This window comes from Triturus cristatus, chromosome 9, assembly GCF_964204655.1.
Source record: "Triturus cristatus chromosome 9, aTriCri1.1, whole genome shotgun sequence".
NCBI lineage: Eukaryota > Metazoa > Chordata > Amphibia > Caudata > Salamandridae > Triturus > Triturus cristatus.
Genome location: NC_140592.1, coordinates 699,261,158 through 699,282,395, shown reverse-complemented (window position 1 = coordinate 699,282,395; position 21,238 = coordinate 699,261,158). Strand labels below are relative to the sequence as shown.

At 47.3% G+C, this 21,238-nt stretch overlaps 1 protein-coding gene across 1 annotated transcript in view; it reads right to left on the bottom strand.

The window, feature by feature from the left end:
* Positions 1-21,238, bottom strand: part of LOC146798533 (solute carrier family 35 member F3-like) — a 131,022-nt gene that overhangs the window by 3,749 nt on the left and 106,035 nt on the right. The window contains exons 5-6 of the mRNA XM_085627983.1: positions 10,456-10,581; positions 293-485 (exon numbers count right to left, since the gene is read on the bottom strand). Coding sequence (XP_085484109.1) covers positions 293-485; positions 10,456-10,581 — 319 coding nt within the window. The remainder of the gene's footprint in view (positions 1-292; positions 486-10,455; positions 10,582-21,238) is intronic.

The window sequence follows — 21,238 nt, the reverse complement described above, 5'->3', positions numbered from 1 at the left end:
CCACTGGACCTGGCTCTGGGAATGGGTAATATTCAACTGAAATGTATTTGGCATTCCGTCTGAAGGATACCCACTGTACAAATGGCCTCCCTTGGCCCAAGAAATCTCCTAACACACCCAAATCTTTTTTAGTTTGGCAACTCCACGTCTTCTGTGCCCCCCTCTCCTGCATGTATACCGCCAACCGGTAATCACCTCTGTTTCTGATAAATCCCATCCCCTTTGCTGTACCCCAATGTGGCAGGGCAAGAGTTCTACCCAATTGGCTGATGGTGTTGTTACCACTACCTACCGAAGAAGAGGGCAGAGACGCCACAGAGTCGGTCCCAGGGCACATGGGGGTCCAGCGACCAGTCTTCCACATGCGTGAAGTGGAGGAGAACAGGAACCCAGGATAGGAAGGCCGCGTTGAGCACACCAAGCACCGTCAGGAAGGCAGACGCCTCCCCCAGCTTCACTGCCCCAATCAGTAGCTTGAAGAGCACCTGTGCCGGAGCCAAAAACATAAGAGCAGCAATTATCAAAGGACATGGTCCCACCTCTTTACTCCCGCCAAAATCTCGTCTCAGCTGCATAGCGCACTTGAGCACACTGTCTCTTTCCTTCCTCAGTCAAATTAAAATGAAGGCCTTTGTTCAAATCAATTTTAAACATGTTTGCCGCTTGCAAACACCCAATTGTATTGCATTGTAATAACCAAAACATTTATTTTGGTTACAAGCGATAAAACACATCACACAACAATACAGTAATGAAAAGCACAGCGTTTAAAAAGATAAAACAGTAATAATCATCACAAGTAATCAATCAATCTGTCAATGAATCAATCAGAGTACTTGTAAAGCGCACTACTTACCCATGAGGGTCTCAAGGTGCTGGGGGGGGGGGGGCGAGGGGGGGGCCGCTACTGCTCGAATAGCCAGGTCTTGAGGAGTCTTCTGCAGACGAGTAGGTCTTGGGTCTGCCGTAGGTGGGTAAGGAGGGTGTTCTAGGTCTTGGCGGCGAGGTAGGAGAAGGATCTGCTGCCGGAGGTCTTTCGTTGGATGTGGGGGACAGTGGGGAGGGCGAGGTTGGCGGAGCGGAGCTGGCGGGTGGGGATGTAAAAGCTGAGTCTGCTGTTCAGGTAGGCTGGTCCGGCGTTGTGGAGTGCTTTGTGTGCGTGGGTGAGGAGCTTGAAGGTGATCCTCTTGTCGACGGGAAACCAGTGTAGGTCTCTCAGGTGGGGGGTGATTTGGCTGCGGCGGGGGACGTCGACGATCAGTCGGGCAGAGGCGTTTTGGATGCGTTGTAGTCATCGTAGGTGTTTGGCTGGGATTCCTGCGTAGAGTGCGTTGCCGTAGTCCAATCTGCTGCTGACGAGGGCCTGTGTCACCGTTCTTCTTGTTTCAGTCGGGATCCACTTGTAGATCCTGCGGAGCATGCGGAGGGTGTTGTAGCAGGAGGAGGAGACGGCGTTGACCTGTTTGGACATGGAGAGGGAGGAGTCGAGGATGAATCCTAGGTTGAGTGCATGGTCGGTGGGTGTCGGTGCTGTTCCCAGTGTGGTCGGCCACCAGGTGTCGTCCCAGGCTGAGGGGGTTGGTCCGAGGATGAGGACCTCCGTCTTGCCCGAGTTCAGCTTCAGACGGCTGCTCCTCATCCAGTCGGCGATGGCCTTCATTCCCTCGTGGAGGTTGGTTTTGGCAGTGTGTGGGTCCTTGGTGAGGGAGAGGATGAGCTGGGTGTCGTCGGCGTAGGAGATGATGTTGAGGTCGTGGTGGCGGGCCACTCGTGCGAGGGGGGCCATGTAGATGTTGAACAGTGTCAGGCTGAGGCATGAGTCCTGGGGGACACCGCAGATGATGTCGATGACTTCGGATCGGAAGGGTGGGAGGCGGACGCTCTGGGTTCTGCCGGAGAGGAAGGACGTGGTCCAGTCAAGAGCCTTCTCTTGGATTCCGGCTTCTTGGAGGCGTGTCTTTAGAGCGCGACAGCAGACCGTGTCGAAGGCGGCTGACAGGTCCAGGAGGATGAGGGCTGATGTTTCGCCATTGTCTAGTTGGCGCCTGATGTCGTCTGTGGCGGCGATGAGGGATGTCTCGGTGCTGTGGTTTCATCTGAATCCGGACTGGGACGGGTCCAAGATGTTGTTGCCTTCGAGTTGGCGGGCCAGTTGCATGTTGACGATTTTCTCGATGTCCTTCGCTGGGAACGGGAGCAGGGAGATGGGCCGGAAGTTCTTGAGGTCCTTTGGGTCCGCCTTGGGCTTCTTGAGGAGGGCGTTGATTTCGGCGTGCTTCCAGTCTTCCGGTAATGTCGCTGTATCGAATGAGATGTTGATGACCTTCCGTAGTTGGGGTGCGATGGCTGCGTCTGCTTTGTTGAATACGTGGTGTGGGCACGGGTCTGACGGAGATCCTGAGTGGAAGGAGTTCATGACCTTGCGTGTCTCGTCGTTGTTGACGTTGGACCAGGAGGTCAGGCGGTTGGTGCTGGTGGTGTTCGCAGGGGAGGTGGAGTCTGGCGTAGTCGGGGCAGTCGTGGTGTTGAAGCTGTCGTGGATGTCAGTGATCTTGCGGCCCATGCACTAGTAACCCAAGCAGTGAGAAGGCAGCCGGCCACAATGGTCACCACCTCACTATGTGTGGGAAATTTCAGTGTCTCCAGAGCAATGTTTTAGTTCGGGACACCTTTGGCTCTTAGTTTGGGCAGCAGCCATCTACACCTTGCGCCGGTATGTGCTCCACAAAAGAATAAAAAGCGTGCCTTGTCTTTAATAACACAATATAAATTTGACAACAAGGGGATTGAAAAAGAGAGGTGCCCCATTTTGAGATAAAATAGTGCAAAGACAAAATGCAAGTCCTAAATTTAAATAAAAAGTTTGAGCTAAAACCAGAGTTACTTACATCTTCTAAACAAGCATTTTCAATGCAATAGGTCCCGCATTTATGAGAGTTTAAGATGTTGGCATTGTAAATGACAATGCCTTTTATTTATGTGTTGTTTTAAAATCCGATAAATAAAAGGTATTGTCATTGACAATACCAATAGCTTAAACTTTCACAAATGCAAGACCTATTGCATTGCAAATGCGTGCTATAACATTTCTTAAAAAGCGTTAGGAGAGAGCGTGTCCTGCCTGCAACAGCATGCAGGACATAGGTATTTGAGGAAATAGTGCTCGGTGGCTGTAGTTGAAGCCTACCGAGTAACAACACACATAACAGGGGTGTCGCCATGGGAGATTACAAAATAGACAAGGCGGCACTACGGAGGGTCTGGACAATAACCAATGAACAGCCACAGTTTACAGTGGACAATGACACAAGCCAATGAAAAATGTGGACGAAGCTTTAAGTCCCTACCTTAATACAGCATGCCTTGCAGAGCAGCGCATGAGCTACCTAGGCTCGACCTAAAAACGACTTTCCCTACGCAGTCTAAACTGATGCGGCAACTGTCGTTATGCGATGCACTCGTACTGTACTTTTCTTACAGAAACAACAACTTCTTTGTAATCCACTTTCGGTATTAGTGCAGCTGTTTTCCTTATAAGTATGAAAAAGTTCCTGATTCCATTTGCCAATTTATTTTAACCAATGTCCAACACTTTACACCAAACCTCTCGCCAGGAATTCACAAGTTATGTTTAGTGACAGTTTGCCCAAAGAAGTCCGAGCCCTCCTCCAGCAGTGCAGACAAGGCGCCATATTAAGTAGACCCTGTGGCAGGGCAAAGAAAATGGAACACGTCCAGTTTGCTAAATCAGTGCTGCTTACGTAATAGCAAACGTAGCAAAATCTGTTTGCTCTGTAGTCTGGACCATCATATTTTTATCCAAGGGTAATGAAAATGGAGCAGATGTATTATTCACTTAGTTGTTCTTTATTCCCACATACGACAAATGAAATTAGCGGAAACAGCCCTCTTGACTTGGATGTTAAAATATCTTTCTGTTTTTAACCTGGATCACCTCACTTCTTTGCGCTGGCATATCTCAGTGTGATCACAACAGCTGCTTTATGAATGCCATTCCATGCCATTTCGGTTGTATAGCTCGGAAGAGGGCACGGATATGCAGTTCTGCTATTAAAATCTGAAAGATTTGCCTAAACCTGAGGCACAGCCAATTGGCAACATTGCTAAACCAGGAGCATGGTGCAAAATGTGTTTGCACCATCCCGCAAAGAATGGACATTTACAGTGAGCGCTGTAAAGCCAATAATTGTAACCAAATGATTAACATAAACACAGGGCAGCATCTGACTGCACAGACGTGTCGCAGGCATTGATGGATGCACCATGGGCAGACGCCGCCGACACATGAACGAAAGTGGTGCCACGCACCTAAAAGGTGCAGTTATATTTGTCAAGCGTTTTACGCGAGCTTTTCGCCTCGGGCCCGAGAAGCCCTGATGCCAGGTGATGCCCCCGATGGTGCCACCAGCCACCCGTGAAAGGGTTCAAATCACGGCAGAAGAAAGCTCTCTTCTTCCAGGGGCGAGGCTTCTAATAGTGCAACAGGTGCAGTGCACCGGGGCCCTGAGGCTTGAAGACCCCTGAAATCTGACTATTGCTGTATTTTACCATTCAAACAGCAGCCAGGGGGCTTTTTACCGGCCTCGCCTCCTCCCCCTCCTCCACCAACCTGCCACTAGCCAGAAGCACTCAGCCCCCGCTCGGCATCTGTGTGCGGTTTCCGCGTTCGGTTACAGTGGGGCTACAGTACACAGGCTGTAAACCCGGCCTCGGTCGATATTTACAAGGATGCCATTCAGACACGACTCGCTGCCCTGCGCCGGCCAAGGCACGATGCATGAATCCGGGCATGCGTGGCACAGAGGCACCTTAATATTGCTGCCCCTGTGTCGTTTTTACGCCGTTCTCGTGCCTGTCCCGCGTATTCCTTTTATTCGCATAATACTTGTTTTCCTTCGATTTGTAGCGCATTCAACACGTTCGATGTAAAATTTAACTTTGCTACTGGAATGAAAATATACACATTGAGCCACTGCAAGTTTGTTCCATTTCCAGACTACATCGTTTGCATTGGTTACTGTGGTCATTTGACTTGAGGGGCATTTCGGTCCAAGTGTCTATTTTAATTTGAATGGTGGTGCAAAGCTGGGTGTGAAACTGTTCTGGTGTCATTGCTTACTATGTAACCCGGAAGTGGTGGTACACATTCACAGCAGTGTAATCTTTACAATGTCTGAGCGGCGGTTCTTAAAAATGTAAAGCTTTCTTTATGCATATATGTAAAGGATTGGAAGCGAACCGCAGGTGACATCGCTCACTTTGACAAAGTTCACACTGAGCGTGGCGAGCGCTGCACACTCCTGACTTGAGGTTCAGTAATAACTGCGTCAAGTGATAGGGAGACAATCAATACCGACCCCACCGAACACCCACGTATGGCACTGCTCCATTACACAAAAAGATGTCACACAAGGCACCCACATGCAACAGGCAATACACAAATATATGCACACGCTTGCAATAAGCACACCATGGCAAATGCCAGTACACAACCACACATCTCAAACCATTTCTCTCCGCCGCACTCAACTGGAACTTACAGTGGTAAACAACATTCTAACCAATGTACCGCTCTATCCAAATTGGAGATGTCCAGGTCAACCCAACAGCATCCAGAAGCCGACATGATGCCATCAAACCACACCTAAACTGGTACAACACCTTAAGCAACAAGCGGCAGAGAAAGCGATCGCGAAAGCGATCGCTGTTGTAAAACAAACACGCCCGTGAGTGGTGCGCGCGCGCCACAGCGAAACATGTGTTTTCAATTATCGCGCCCATGTCTGGGCACGATAATTGAAACCACATGGCCTTTGGTGCGCGTAATAGACACCAATAGACCATGGGCTGAGCAATGCGTCCGCCTTTGGCCAATTGCGTACTGTCTTTTATAAAAAGACGCACGCACAGGCCAATAGCGTGGCACAAAAGGAATCGCACACGAGCGTGTGCGATTCCTAGGGCGTTTTTTAAACCTGCTAAAAGAGGTCTCTCGCTGCGCGAGCAATGTTACGCACTGCAACGCTAGGCGCGAGACCTAAAAAGGCTCAAATTTGGGCAATTGCTTGAGCAGTAAAAAAGCCTTCCTTGGCCAAGCTACCATAATGTGCATTGGAGAAATTTCTTCTTGAGGACTACCGATATGCTAATTGTGCCTAGGGCACTGTCACCCATGATTGTGTTAGGTTGGTCCAAAAGTTGTGAAAGACCTATTTCCCTAATGCATTCTTAACAGTACAAAAGGAGAGCTGGAGTACAGGGTGCAAGTCTCAATGCGTGGCTTGTCCTGCCCTTGTAAATACGGCCCCTTTACATTCAGCACTCTGCGTGAAAGGGGTGTTCCATGGGTGTTCCCACGCAACACCCATGGAACCTGACACATTCCCAGAATTGCAAGGAATCGTTAACCTGGGAATGCGCCTGAATGCTACAGACGTAAGAAGACACAACGAGGAGAAATTTTTCATTTCTCCTTGTTTTTATTCCTCTTTCTATGTGTGCTGCAACGAGGAAAACACCACATAAACAATCATTACAAAAAAATTACGTTTTGCAAATTCTATGTGTGCTGCATTAAGCAGCACACATAAAAGATACAAAACTCCATTTCAGATTGTTTATGTGCAGGAAGGGACACCTTCCTGCACATAAACAAGAATTCCCCTCACCGCAGGTACCCTTGCACTGTGGTGCAAGGGTGCCTGTGTCTGTGCATAGCAGCTAATTGTGCTCCAGCGCAGGGGAGAACAAAGGGATCCATCATATTGTTGTAGATATGGTGCATCCTTGTGCTTCGGAATTAACGCAGAGCGGTGCAGCCAAATGGCTTGCGGCACTGCGCTGCATTAATTCTTTGTAAATAAAGCCCTAAATAAGGAAACACATCCACCTATCCCAATCTAGAATTATTGAGTGTGAAGTTGTTTCTCACACCTTTGTGTATCTGCACATCATTAATTTTGTTTTGTCTGTATTTATTATTACCCCCTTTCTATTGTAAAATTCAGCAAATGTGTCTAAAAGGGACAGTAGACCCATAGGAGACTTGGAGACCAGACGGGTGTCATCCGCAATCAATAAAGTAGCACTCCTGCTATCACCAAGGCAAGGAGCATCATTGATGCACTGACTAACTCCTCAACCATCTGATTTATAGAAAAGACAAAAATGAGGGAGGGCCAAAGGGCAGCATTTGACAGATACCTTTGTTGACCGAAAAGGTTGTGTATTTTCCCCTACAGTTTCCCATCTGACAGCAGCAGTGGCCAAATTCTTGTCATTAGGACGTATGAGGATGTTTAGTAAATCCAGGAGGACACCATCTCTCGAAGACAATTCCATAATAGACGCCTTTGGACACTGTCAAACACGGAACAAAGGTCCACGAATACGACATATAGAGGAATTTCCTTTAGTTTGGCAAAGTTTTCCAAAATTATATACAACCTGAAAACATGGGCAATGGTACCTATCTTTTTTGTAAGCCCTGCCTAGTTTAGAGAAAGGATCGAGTTAGAGTTGACTCACCCCTCAAATCTAGACAATATTACCAAATAAATATTTTTTTGTAGATTATCGAAAAGGCTAATCGGGTTATAATCAGCAGTATCACATCTCAAGACTTTTTTAGGACTCGCCTGAGACAGCGTATGTGCTGTTGTTTGCTAAGGTCTATTGTTACCTTAACTGTAAAGGGGGCTTAGAGTCCAGCCATTACTTACCATTGTTTGGCTTCATCCTTGCCCTCATTTCCTTGCTTCTCATTGTTTAGCATATCTGTTTTCACTTTCTCTTCGTGTCCCTTCGTTCCTTCGACCAAGTACTGACTGATTTCTTTATAGGTTCCCTTTTGGTGTTGGGGCTCTGATAAGGTACTTTTTCCTCTCCCTCCTGCTCTATTGCTTGTAGCAGTCGTTCCTCCCACTTTGCCCTTTTTGGTCCGTCCCTCCTGCCCTATTGCATTGATGCCCTGTCACTCTTGGCCCATCAGTTGTTTATATATAGCGGGAACTATTTCAAGTGCGAAGCATTTGAGCGCTTTATGAGATCGCCAATTAAATAACACCAGTTCGCATTAATGGATTAATTGATGTACGCAGGATGATGAGCGGACGCTGTGGCTCGAACCTGGTTCCCCCATTCAAAATTCAGCAGCCCTAGCTGTAACACCGCATCCTTTGTACTGCCCTCTCCTCTCAAGTTGATACAAAAAGAAGCATTGGCAAAACCATTTTGTCTTGCCTATGCAAGATCTATTGGCCTTGTCAATGTTTTTTGTTAGCCATGCTGCACAGCAGCTCGCCTGCAAAACCCTGTTTACTTTATGTTCCTACCACTGCCTTCATGAGCCTTGATACCAGGGGTAGAAAAGTCATTGCTAACAGTACCAAAGGGTAACCCAGGGGTATCAGAAGAGGAAGAGGTGTGGCATAGTGGCCAGGGTGGCTGACTCCGGAACACAGCGGCTCATGGTTTGATCCCTGGTGGCAGGTTAGCCCAGCATCATGTGACTCTGGGCAATAGCTCGCTTAATCTTCCCAACGGCCTCCAGCGCCTTGACACCCTTAGAGGTAATTGTTCACGCATTGCAAATAATGGATTATTATTATCAGCCGATACCCTTGTTTTTCAAAATAAATATTTTGTTTTTTTTATTTAGTACTACAATACAAAATAACCACAATTTTAACACTGACTCGAAGCATCTCTTTTTTCTCTCAGCGCCGGTGCATATAAGCAGCATATGTAATCAACAGGTTAGAAATGGTCACAATATTACAGCACACTAGTAAAAAGAGAATGTTGCCACCACTGTTTAGCTTCTTGTATTTCTTTATACACTGGTTCTTCAGCTATAGAGCGAAAATCCATTCTCCTCTACATTGGTACCCTTGTTGAGGCCTAACTGACATCCATGTCACCCCAGCTGAGGCACCTTTGCTAACCAATGGTGCAGTACCCCAGTGGCGCAGCAAAGGTGCCATGGGTCACGGTCAAAGGCACTGGAGCTATGCAGCAGGGGAGGGCCAAAATATGCGGCAGGGTTGAGTAAATTATGCAGCAGGAAAAGGCAAATTGTGCAGCTTAATGTGGTACATTTTGTGATAGTATTACTTCCTTATTTTGTCATCCAGTCTGGGCATTTGGTCCACCTCATTAAGACCAGTTTAACACCCAAACTTAGCAATAAACAGCAGAAAGGTGACCAGTCAACCTTTGCATACTTTAACTCCTAGTCTACGGATCTTAGTAAAATATCGCTTTATCAGACCTAGACCCTCTGTCTGAAGCGGCGGTTCTCTTTTTCTTTTTTTTTTGTGCTTCTCATTTTTAGATCCTTTCGAATTGTGTCTCTAGTGTTGGTCACTCTACTAGCACCATTTGCTTGTACCATTTGTCTATTGAACTCTCGACTCATATGTTCATTGCATGTCTGCATTACTGTATTCTATCAAGGTCATGTAAAGCGCTCTGACACCTACTGGTCTAGCTGGCGCTATATAAAAATTACATAAATAAATAAAGAGCCTTCCACTGCGCGGCAACATGTGTTGCTGCATTTTAAGTAACAAACTGTTTCAGCTAGAAACACATCTATTTTGTTAAAATCTGCAGATTATGTGGCAGATGTTGGATTATGTGGCAGATGAGGCAAATATATAATTATGCAAAATTCGCGGCAGACGCACATTCACAAAATTCAAGTGTCCCTCCGCTGGTCATGATGCAAACAAGGGAAATGACCTCACTGACCGCTAGCAGCTGAGAAACAAAATTCTGCCGTAGTTCGTGTTCATTGGGCCCCTTGAGATCACTGTGCCCTGGTACCACTGCACCTTCTGCACTATTGATAGCTATACCGCTTGTGGCAAAGATCTTGCAACCTACCGCTCCTTGCGTATGGCACTCAAAGCAAATGAGAACCTTGCCTTTGCCTTCTGCAGTGTGGCGTGCTTGGCCTTCTGGGTGAATGCTCTTCGAATTAATGCATTAAATACTTGAATATAGACTTCTAAATCATTTATGTCTGACTCTTGGGATAAAAGCTGATGCTTAGCACATAATTATTTTCTCCCTTAGCAGCCAAGCCTGATGCTCTGCTCTTTGAAAGAGGTTTCTGTAAGCCTGATGAGGGCAGGTTTTCGTTTCAAGCTCAGGATTTATTTGGAAGATGTTTACTGTGTATTTTCTACTTCCTTTAAGATAAAAAAAAAGTCGTGGCTCCGTCCATTGTACACATTAAATCTATTTAAAATGAAGGTAATTTTTGTTTCAATTTATTAAAAAAGATCTTTTTTTTATGTCTATGAGCCTCATTGCAACTGGTCTGCAGATCGTGATTAGTTTTCGCCTGGATGAGGATTGAAAATGTTGTGTTCAGTATCCCATATCTGAAATGTTTCCCTTTGATATTGCCCCAAATAAAGGTCTTACCTTGTATAGTGCAGAGGTGGACGCTGCAGCCACGGCCAGGGACACGCCCATGATGGAATCACTGTGGAAGCCGTCAGCATAGGCCAACATTACGATTCCAGTGATGGACAGGATTACCGCCACAATCTGCCAAACACAAGACAGGATTTGACAATGGCGGGGGAGGCAATGAGATAGAAGACAGACTGAAAGGAAAAATTCACATATTGTATTGTATCGTATTGTATTGTAATTGCATTTATATAGCGTTTACTACCCCTGATGAGGCACTTTTTTGGCGAGTAGCACGCTACTCCGGAACCCATAAAGGATTAGTTGTGAATTAGTATAGTGAAATATGAAAGCAATTTGAGTGGTGGATATGTTAGTCAGGTATTTGAATTGAGAAGAGTAGTGGAAGGATAGAAAAGGAAAAAAGGTTTGCATTTATATAGCACTTGCTACTCATAATGGGGTGTTGAAGTGCTTTTTCGGCAAGTAGCACGCTACTGTGGAACCCTTAAAGGATTAGTGGTGAATTAGTATAGTGAAATATGAAATTATTTGAGTGGTGGACATGTTAGTCTTTTATTTGGATTGAAGAGGATGGTGGAGGAATAGAAGGGAATGATTTAGATTTTTTTGGGAGGTCATAGCAGTAGGAGGAGGCTTGGGATGAGTAAAACAGAGGTGGAGCGGGAAGAGATTAGAAAAGCTTGTTTTGGGGGAATCGGAATAGTAAAAAGAGGTATGAGATGATGCAAAGAGGAGTGGAGTAGAGAAGAGTCTCTAAAGGGTTATATTCAATGGTGTAATTAGATAACAGTGCAATTCATACATATGAACTTGTTTTTATTTGGCATATGAGGAGAGGGGGCTCATACTATCCATTAAATAATATAATTAACATCTTTGACAGGTAATTATGGTCCTTGCAGCAAATATCCCATCAATTCAGCAGAGGTCCTTTCGTTTAAATCCATTCTGACAAATGGCCTATCCCAAGGCTGCTTTCGTCTTAAGTAATCAGCCTTACGGTTGTTCATGTATGGTGGAATGTATTGTATTCTGTATATTTTATATTGTTCGTATGAGGACCTTCATTGAAGTTCCGAACCATAAAATGGATATGGAAATGGTCTTACGGTTGTTGAGAGAATTCATAGCCCCATTCCAAATTACTACCATTTTGTGAGGAATCCAAGCGCTTTACAAATAGACATGTTAATGGAGGTACTCTTTCAGATAAGACAATATCCTTCATGAAAAAGATATACTTTTTTTTTAATGAATTACAACAGTAGTCATGTCAATGTAAAAGCATGCACGTTTGTATAGAAGCAGTTGGCACCAATCTAAAGTTAGACCAGTAGCCACCCAGAGATCTAAAATAGCATGTTCTATTTGCATCAATTAGTGACTTTTAAGGGGAACAAATGAGGTGCAGGAGCCCTTGCTTCAGATGGTTTTGCACAGGTGGTGAGCTCAGAGCAGGCTTTAGAGCTGGTGGTGCCCGGTGCAATAATCTTTTTTGGTGCACCACCCCCCTCCCCCCATGACCTCCTCCTCTGATTTCCTCACTGCCACCCGGCAAACGGGCTCTCATCTCTCCATAGGCCCACTCTCGCATTTATTTTATTTGTTTTAAAGAGCTGGTAAAGGCTGGCTTTACTAATCCACTCAGCTATCCACTTTAAATACAGATATGTTCTTTGCAGCAGGCATATTAACCCTCTGAGCTACTTTATGTCAAAACTGTCAAAACTGCCTCCAGACAAAACTCAGATCTCTCTCTGTAGCAGAAACATTAACACAAGAGTTATCTTGAAATTTTTATTGCTGCCTGAAATCTGGATGCACAAGAAACTCTGCATCAGCTGCTTTTAAATTGCAAGTTATTGCTAAACACAGTGCTCCCACCTGAGGTCAGCGTCGCCCCTCCAAGTCAGCGCCAATTGTGGCCGCACTGGCCACACTGCACTAAAGCCGGCCCTGAGTGAGCGTACTGGTTTCAAACTGACATTCTGGTGAATGTCATGTTAGGTTGATTTTTAGTGACAGTTTCAAACATGACATACCATTCATTACATGACAAACCTCAACATCAACAACTTACGGCTTTATGTCATTTACACTAGTCAGTTGAGCATTTCCTAAAATAGCATATATATCTCTGTTTCAGCAACAGGCGTCAAATTCTGGGCCTCGTAGTACCCACGAGTCCCCTATGTAGGAAGCCACTTATGAAGATATGGTGGGCAAGCTCTAACGTCCTCTGGTGACCCTAACCCCTATGCATTCCTTTGGTGTCTTATTGCCACCCTCCTGCCTCATTCAGTCTCATGACTATAAGGTGTATCTTCTGATCTCCTAGCAATGTACTCCCTGAAGCGAGCCCATATATCCTGCGGCTTTACCTTTTCAAACAAAGGGAAGCATGGCACGTAATCACATCTCACAGCCATGTTTTGGTCTTAGTGCTTGAAGCGTGCTAGGATGGTGCTCTGTGTTTCACCGACAGCATCATTATTGCAAGCAGTCATCTAATTGAAGCAGGAAAATCCCTAACATACCCCAGTAATGCCGCTGGAGGTGATATTGCAACTCTATCTCAGCTACCTCGGATATTGCCCAGAGCGCCTCCCGTCAATACGCATTTACTGTTGGACAATGCCTGTTAGGTGGATAAATTCAAGAAGCAGTGCTCCACATCTATGACATTCAGGAGATATGGTAGGTTTGAATTGATGCAGGTACACCAGTGCATGATTTATGCAAAATAGAAACTTAAAGTGTAGCAAACTCTCTATGGTTAAGGGATATCTGCTTTGAAAAGCAAGAGGTCCAGTATATATCTGAGATCTTCACCCTAGTGTCCCCTTCCCACAATCTTCTGGATATCAACCTCACACCCACCCTACTGCAGTTTGTCAAATAATACAGTTTGGCCACCTAGTGTCTCGCATCAAGGGTCTTTATCATCTTTGTAACAGGTACACTCTTAGGGGATTCTGTAGGGAAGTAAAAACAACTTGTTCGCAGCACACGTCAAAGCCTAAAATACACAAACATGTCTAAAGTACTAACAGTTTCACCTCCCTAAAGTGGTCCAGACTTATAAAGGTACCTTACCAACACATAAGTACCATCAGTGTATGAAGCCTCTCCCCACTCTCTTAGGACACAAGTTATAGTAACTTGAAATAACTCTAACTATAACTGCTGAATTTTTTATGGTTTGGAATTTCCAGGTTTTTTTAATGCTATTTTCTAACTATAATGTCCCAGTAACCTTTGTTTTTTTCAGTAAATCTCTAGGAACTTTTATACGTAAAGTAATATTTAATTCCCATACATTAATCCAACCGCCGCCATGCAGGACCCTGGCCATGCTCAGCAGTGGGTTGGCTGCAGGGCCAGTGGCCAACACCATGTATGCAGCCAACCTCATGCTGAGAGTTGGCCGCAGGACCTGGCCTGAGGTCAAGCTCTGTGGTCAACTCCCCGCATACTGACGACCCCATGCTGTACTCGGCCTTCGGTCGTGCACAGCGTGAGGTTGGCCACAAGGTCTGGCTTGCTACGAGGCCTTGTGGCCAACCCCCCAAAGGCAGCTAACCTGGGAGCGGGACAGTCAGCCCCCCTCCCCAGACCGATTTCAGCCCTGAGGACCCCATGCCCATGGCCTGGCATATTTTGTGGAGGAGGAGATCTGTCCTCTTCCCTCGGCCAATTTTGGCCCCGTGGACCCCATCTTCCGGGGTCCGGTATATTTTTTTAGGGCAGGGGTGTGTTGCTCCCCGGCCCAGGCCATTTGTCCTGGGGACCCCGTACCTGTGGCACGCAGCCCCCTCCCCAGGCAGTGTCGGCTGACAACAATGCAAAGTGGTGGGGCAGCACAGGAGAAATAAAAAATTAAAAATTACAGACGAAAATATTAAATAGTACATACCTGTAACTGACGTCCGCCGCCTTGCTCCTCTCCTGATACTCGATTCCCACTGCTGATGTATGCTGCGCAGGCTCCCAGATGCCAATCCTGATGCTGCTCTCATGCTGGGAATACTATTATTCAGCATGAACTGGGATTGGTCTGAGTGGCCCCATTTAGCCCTCAGACATGGCCTGGGAGCCTCTGTCTGTTCTCCACCCAGCTGAGCAACACAGCCCCGGTTGGAGAAGTGCTCAGTGCGCATGTCAGTTTGGCCATTCTAAGACAGCTGGCCAAACTGACATACACACTTAGCAGTGCCCACCACTCCTCCCTGAAGCTCAAAATGGTCCGACCCGCACTATGACTTAGGGGGCTCTGGCTCAGTGAAAAATAAAGTGATAATAACATTGATTCATCAACATTTTATTTTTTGCTTTTTTCTCTGCTGGCTATTGTGAGAAGTTGGCCTGATGTATGATGTCACTAGTTCTAGTGTACACCTTATATCAGTCCAAATACCCTTATGGTGATTGGTTGTAAAGTCAACCTTATAGACCAGCTATCCTAGTGGTAGCATGGACAAGAGCAGTCTTAGGCTAAACTCTGAATGGCATGTGAAGCCAGCTGTGATACCATATATAATCACTTGAATACCAAATGAAAGGACACCACAACAGATATATATATAAAATAAAGTGTATTTATTCTAGTCAAACCCTCAGCACTCTTTATGAGATTAGAGGTAAGTACAACACAGTCTTATTTAAGCATACATTAAGTCACACAGGTAAGTAATACAGTTAGGCCCTAGGGGCCACGCAAACCATATACTAAGTAAGTGGTATAAGGACCACTGTCACGGAAATAGGATAGGCCTAGGCCTAGGGAATCGCTGGGGCTACACTACACTAGCAACAGTTAGGAAGTGGGAGGCCCACGGGATTCAGGTGCAGAGTGGAAACACTCACGTGTAATGCGTAAAAGTCGATAGAAATAGTAGATGTTAGAAATTAACAGTTTAAGGACACTTCTGAAGCAGCTAGAGAGTCGAGACTCGGAAACTAGACCCTAGGATAGTCACTACCCTTGTGAGCACCGAAGTACCCAAGTTACCTAGCCCACAGGCTGCGGGTGCATAGGTGTGAACTTGCGTCGGGTTTCGTCGTGGACTTCTATGGATGCCTGAAGGAAAGTTGCTGACAGGCAGTCAGTGAAGAGTGTCCGGTGGATCCCAAGGCTGGGATCAAGAAGAGAGGAGACCTAAAAGCAGAAGGGACAGAGTCAAGGTCACTAGCCAGTGACCACGTGGATCCAGGAAGGAACCAGGCGATGTCGTGAAGATTGCAGGTGAAGGTGAAGCTTGTCGCTGCAGCCACGAGGACCAGGGAACGTCGAGGACGACCAGGACCGGGAGGCGAGCTGTCCCACGAAGGCTCTTGCTGTCGGCGGCGTCGAAGTTGGACTAGGACTCACCAAGCCTTGGCAAGCGGAACCCACGAAGAACGGAGGACTTGCTTCTGGTGCAGACCAGGAAGGTCTGGGGTGCTTCTCTTTTTCAAAGAAGCAGGAGCCAGTCTGGAGGAGCCAAACCAGTGGTGAAGATTTCAGGATGCGTCGTCACAAAGGCCACTAGCCAGCGGGCAAGCAACCGGACACACGCGGCAAGCAGGAAAATGCAGAAGGGCCCCACGCAGGACTCGTGGAGTGTGGGGGGCTGATCTTCGGTGCAGATGGTGCTTGGGGTTGGGGCTTCTCAATCCCCGGTGCACAACTTCGAGGGTGCCTCAGAAGCTGCGCTTGAAGATACTAGCCACTTTTCCCAGGTAGCCGGTCCCACGTCTCTCGTCGCCTCCACGGATCTCAGCTCGGCTGTGGATGTGGATCAGGGTCGGAGAAGTCTGGAAGTCAAGGCTCTGGTCGGGCTCTGCAGTCGGTCCCTCGTAGAACTTCAGCAAAGCAAAGGGTAGTCTCTTGATGGTGCCTGTTTGCACAGGGTAGCCACTCCTTGGCCACAAGGGAGATTCTTCAGTCTTCTTCTTTTGTCGAATGTCGAAGGTCCAGAGTTTCTGTTCAAGTTGCAGGTTCAGGATAATCTAATCTCCTGAGGCTCAGCTACCACTCTTATCCAAATCTGGGGGGCTGGATTACCTGCTAGGTCACGCCTTATGGGTGGGACCTGGGAGGGGGGTGGTTACACCCCCTTCCCTTTGTCCAGTTTCGCACCAGGACTGGGGCTGGAGTGCCCCAGCACCGGTTTGAACTGGACTATGCACGGGACACCTTGTGTGCCCCAGGCATGTCTCATTCTATTCATCCCTCCCTGCCCCAATACACTAAGGCCTGTCTGGGGTGGTGCTCGCACCTCCCAAGGCAGGAAACCTATTGTCCAAGCCTCCCTTGCCGGGATCACTCCCAGCAGCAGGAGGTCAGACTCGTGTCTGTGGCAGCAGCATCCATTTTGTGATGCTGGGGCTCTGGTTAACTTTAACCGGGTAAGTAGGTTACAACATGTCTTCTCCCTCTAGAAGGGAGGGATAATATCCTCATCCCCAGAAATGGGATGGGGGTATTATTCCAAAGTGTTAGACACCTTACACGACATGTTTTGATAAAGCCAAACCATAGTTACCATAACCGTTTAAGATTATAAGGTACTTTAAGAGTATATGGTAGGCTATATCATAGAACAGCTATAAGGACATGGTTCCGAAAGCTGCAGACAGGCTCAGCTCATGCTAGAGCACCATCTCACATGTTACCAAGCACTCTGCCTCCAGGATTGTTAAGGCCTGCCATAGGAGTGGCTGATAGGTACACATGTGTCTATATGTAAGTTAGGTATAGGAATACTACACCTAAGCAAGGGGTGATTACAAGACCTTGCCCCAGCTGAGTGATCAGCCAGTTGTGTCATAATGGAAGGCCAGGCCAGGGGTGGCATAATACATGCTGCAGCCCCTGGTAGGCCTAGCATACACCTATGCCCTGGGTACCTAGGGTACACTGTACAGGGGCCAATAAGGTGATCCTATCCAATTGGGTTATGCACCTAAAGTACATAGTATAAATTTAGAGAGAGAACAGCAGGGCTGTGGGTCTGGTTAGCAGGCCCACAGCCACATCTAAGTCGAAAACCAGTAAAGCAAAAGCAAAAAGTGGGGGTGAACATAGAAAGCAGACCCTACTCTCCTACACAACCCCCCCCCAAACTTAGGGACATTAAACGAACCTTGACCAGTTGAGTCTTCATGTTCTAAGTGGAAATATCTGGAGAGTCCATCTGCATTGGCATGGTCAGTCCCAGGTCTATGTTCCACTGTGAAGTCCATCCCCTGTAGGGAAATGGACCACCTAAGAAGTTTGGGATTTTCACCCTTCATCTGATTTAGCCACAAGAGGGGCTTATTGTCTGTCTGAATCTTGAAGTGAGTGCCAAACAAGTATGGCCTCAGCTTCTTCAGGGCCCAAACCACAGCAAAGGCCTCCCTCTCAATAGCTGACCAACGTTTCTCTCTAGGGGTCAGCCTTCTACTTATAAAAGCAATGGGCTGGTCTTGACCATCTACATTCAGTTGTGAAAGAACAGCTCCCACACCTAACTCAGAAGCATCTGTCTGGACAATGAACTCTTTGGAGTAGTCTGGACTTTTCAGAATAGGTGCACTGCACATGGCCTGCTTCAGGTCATCAAATGCTTTTTGACAGCTTACTGTCCACTGAACTTTCTTTGGCATTTTCTTGGAGGTCAAGTCATTAAGTGGTGTCACAATGGACCCATAGTTCTTAACAAACTTTCTGTAGTACCCAGTCAGGCCCAAGAAAGCTCTGACCTGAGTCTGGGTAGTTGGAGGAGTCCAGTCCTTTATGGTCTGGATCTTGCTCTCCAGTGGTTGAACCTGACCCCCACCAACTAGGTGGCCCAGGTATACAACCTTGCTCTGCCCTATCTGGCACTTAGTGGCCTTGATAGTGAGGCCTGCCTTTTGCAGGGCCTCTAAAACATTCCTCAGGTGGACCAGGTGATCCTCCCAGGTGGAGCTAAAGACAGCAATATCATCAAGATAAGCTGCACAATAATCATCCAACCCAGTAAGGACTTGATTCGCCAACCTTTGGAAAGTGGCAGGTGCATTCTTCAAACCAAAGGGCATTACCACAAATTGATAATGTCCTCCTGGGGTCGAGAAAGCAGTTTTGGCCTTTGCATTCTCAGCTAATCTGATTTGCCAGTAGCCTGCTGTTAGGTCAAATGTGCTCAAAAACTTAGCAGCTGCCAGTCTGTCAATGAGCTCATCTGCCCTAGGTATTGGGTGGGCATCTGTCCTAGTGACAGCATTGAGACCTCTGTAATCCACGCAAAACCTCATCTCTCTCTTACCATCTTGGGTGTGAGGCTTTGGCACAAGGACTACAGGACTAGCCCAAGGGCTCTCTGAAGGTTCAATGACTCCCAGCTCCAACATCTTTTGTACCTCAACTTTTATGCAGTCCCTGACATGGTCAAGTTGCCTGTAGATTTTACTCTTCACAGGCAGACTGTCACCAGTGTCCACCAGGATTGCAGAACCTGTCTGCAGTCCTGTTGCTGATGGACAGTGAGGTTGTCAGAAAAGACCACACCATCAACTGAGCCATCATCAGGGTTCTGAGTCAACAGGTCTGGGAGAGGGTCACTCTCTTCCTCCTGCCCCTCATCTGTAGCCATGAGTAAGCCCATGTCTGCCCTGTCAACATATGCCTTCAATCTGTTGACATGAAGCACCCTATGGGGGCTTCTGGGAGTCCCAAGGTCCACCAAGTAGGTGACTTCTCCCTTTTTCTCAACAATAGTGTGGGGTCCAGACCATTTGTCTTGGAGTGCTGCTGGGGCCACTGGCTCCAACACCCACACTTTCTGCCCTGGCTGGTAAACAGTCGGCACAGCCTTTTGGTCATGCCAAGCTTTTTGGAGTTCTTGGCTTGCCTCAAGGTTTTTAGAAGCCTTCTTCATATACTCTGCCATCCTGGAGCGGAGACCAAGTACATAATCCACTATGTCAAGTTTGGGTTGTCTGAGAGGTCTCTCCCATCCTTCCCTTACCAAACACAGGGGTCCTCTTACAGGATGCCCAAACAAAAGCTCAAAAGGGCTGTAGCCAACCCCCTTTTGTGGGACCTCTCTGTAAGCAAACAGAAGGCAGGGTAAAAGGATGTCCCATCTTCGCCTAAGCTTGTCTGGTAAACCTTTTATCATTCCCTTTAGGGCCTTGTTGAATCTCTCAACAAGCCCATTGCACTGTGGGTGATAGGGTGTGGTGAACTTGTAGTTCACACCACACTCCTTCCACATTGCAGTCAAGTATCCTGACATGAAGTTGGCACCTCTGTCAGAAATGACCTCCTTTGGAAAGCCCACCCTGGAGAATACTCCAAGCAGGGCCCTTGCCACAACAGGAGCTGTTGTGGTCCTCAGGGGAATAGCTTCTGGATACCTGGTGGCATAGTCCACTACCACCAGTATGAATCTGTGCCCAGATGCTGTTTGTGGGTCCATTGGTCCTACAATATCTATGCCCACTCTTTCAAAGGGAACCCCCACCACAGGCAGTGGTATGAGGGGGGCCTTTGTGGTGCCACCTGATTTGCCACTGGCTTGGCAGGTGACACAGGAGCGACAAAACTCCTTAGTATCTTCTGACATATGGGGCCAGTGAAAGTGAGGGACAAGCCTGTCCCAAGTCTTGTTCTGGCCTAAATGTCCTGCAAGGGGAATATCATGGGCCAAGGTAAGAAGTAAGCCTCTGAACTTCAGTGGTATGACCAACCTCCTGGATGCACCAGGCTTGGGGTCTCTAGCCTCTGAGTACAGTAGCCCTTCATCCCAATACACTCTATGGGTACTTTGAGCATTCCCTGCAGCCTCAGCAGCAGCCAGCTGTCTGAGGGGTTCAAGAGAGGGGCAGTCTAATTGAGCCTGCCTCAGATCTGCCCTTGAAGGTCCCCCTGTCCCAAGAAACTCAACCTGATCAGGCTCAAGTTCTTCTAGGACAGTTCCTTCAGGGCTCTCAGAATCATCCTCCTGGGAGGGCTGATCCACCACCTGAGGCAGGGGGGAAGGCACAGCCTTAACCCTACTGCTCTTTCTCTTGGGTTGTGACTGGTCCATAGTTTCAGGATCCAGCACTTGTTCAGTGGTGCACTTTTCGGCCTGTGACCTGGTCACAGCAAGGACATGTGCATCTATCCCCAGCATTTCTGCATTGGTCCTATACTCCACTTCAGACCAAACTGAAGTTTCAAGATCATTGCCCAGTAAACACTCTACAGGAAGGTCTGAACTAACAACAACTTTCTTGAGGCCAGTTACCCCTCCCCAGGAGAAGTTAACAATAGCCACACTATGGGAGGTAGTGGCATTGCTAGCGTTGGTCACTAGGTAATTCTCACCTAGTATGATCTGTCCAGGGTCCACAAAGGCAGGTGTCACCATTGTGACACTAGCCCCAGTGTCCCTGTAGGCCTGAGCCATTCTTTGGTTGATAAAAGGAGTCTGTCTGTACTTGCCCAGGTTACTGGGGCCTACAGTAGAGGACAAAGCTAAGTCCCCATCACAGATCAGAACAGCCTGAGTAGGTATTCTGACTAGGCCAGAATCCTCCTCAGTTCCCAGGGTTAACCCTACTACACCCTTTTGCTGGGAACCACCACTTACAGCTGGACTAGGGGGTACAGTTGCCTTAGGGGCAATGGTGGCTGGGGGCTTATCCTTTTTGGTGCACTCACTAAACCAATGTGAGTTGGACTTACAATAGTTGCACCATGGTTTCTTTTGGCCATCTTTCTTTTTATCCTTTTTGGGACCACCCTCCCCCTGAGCCTTTTGGGGGCCTG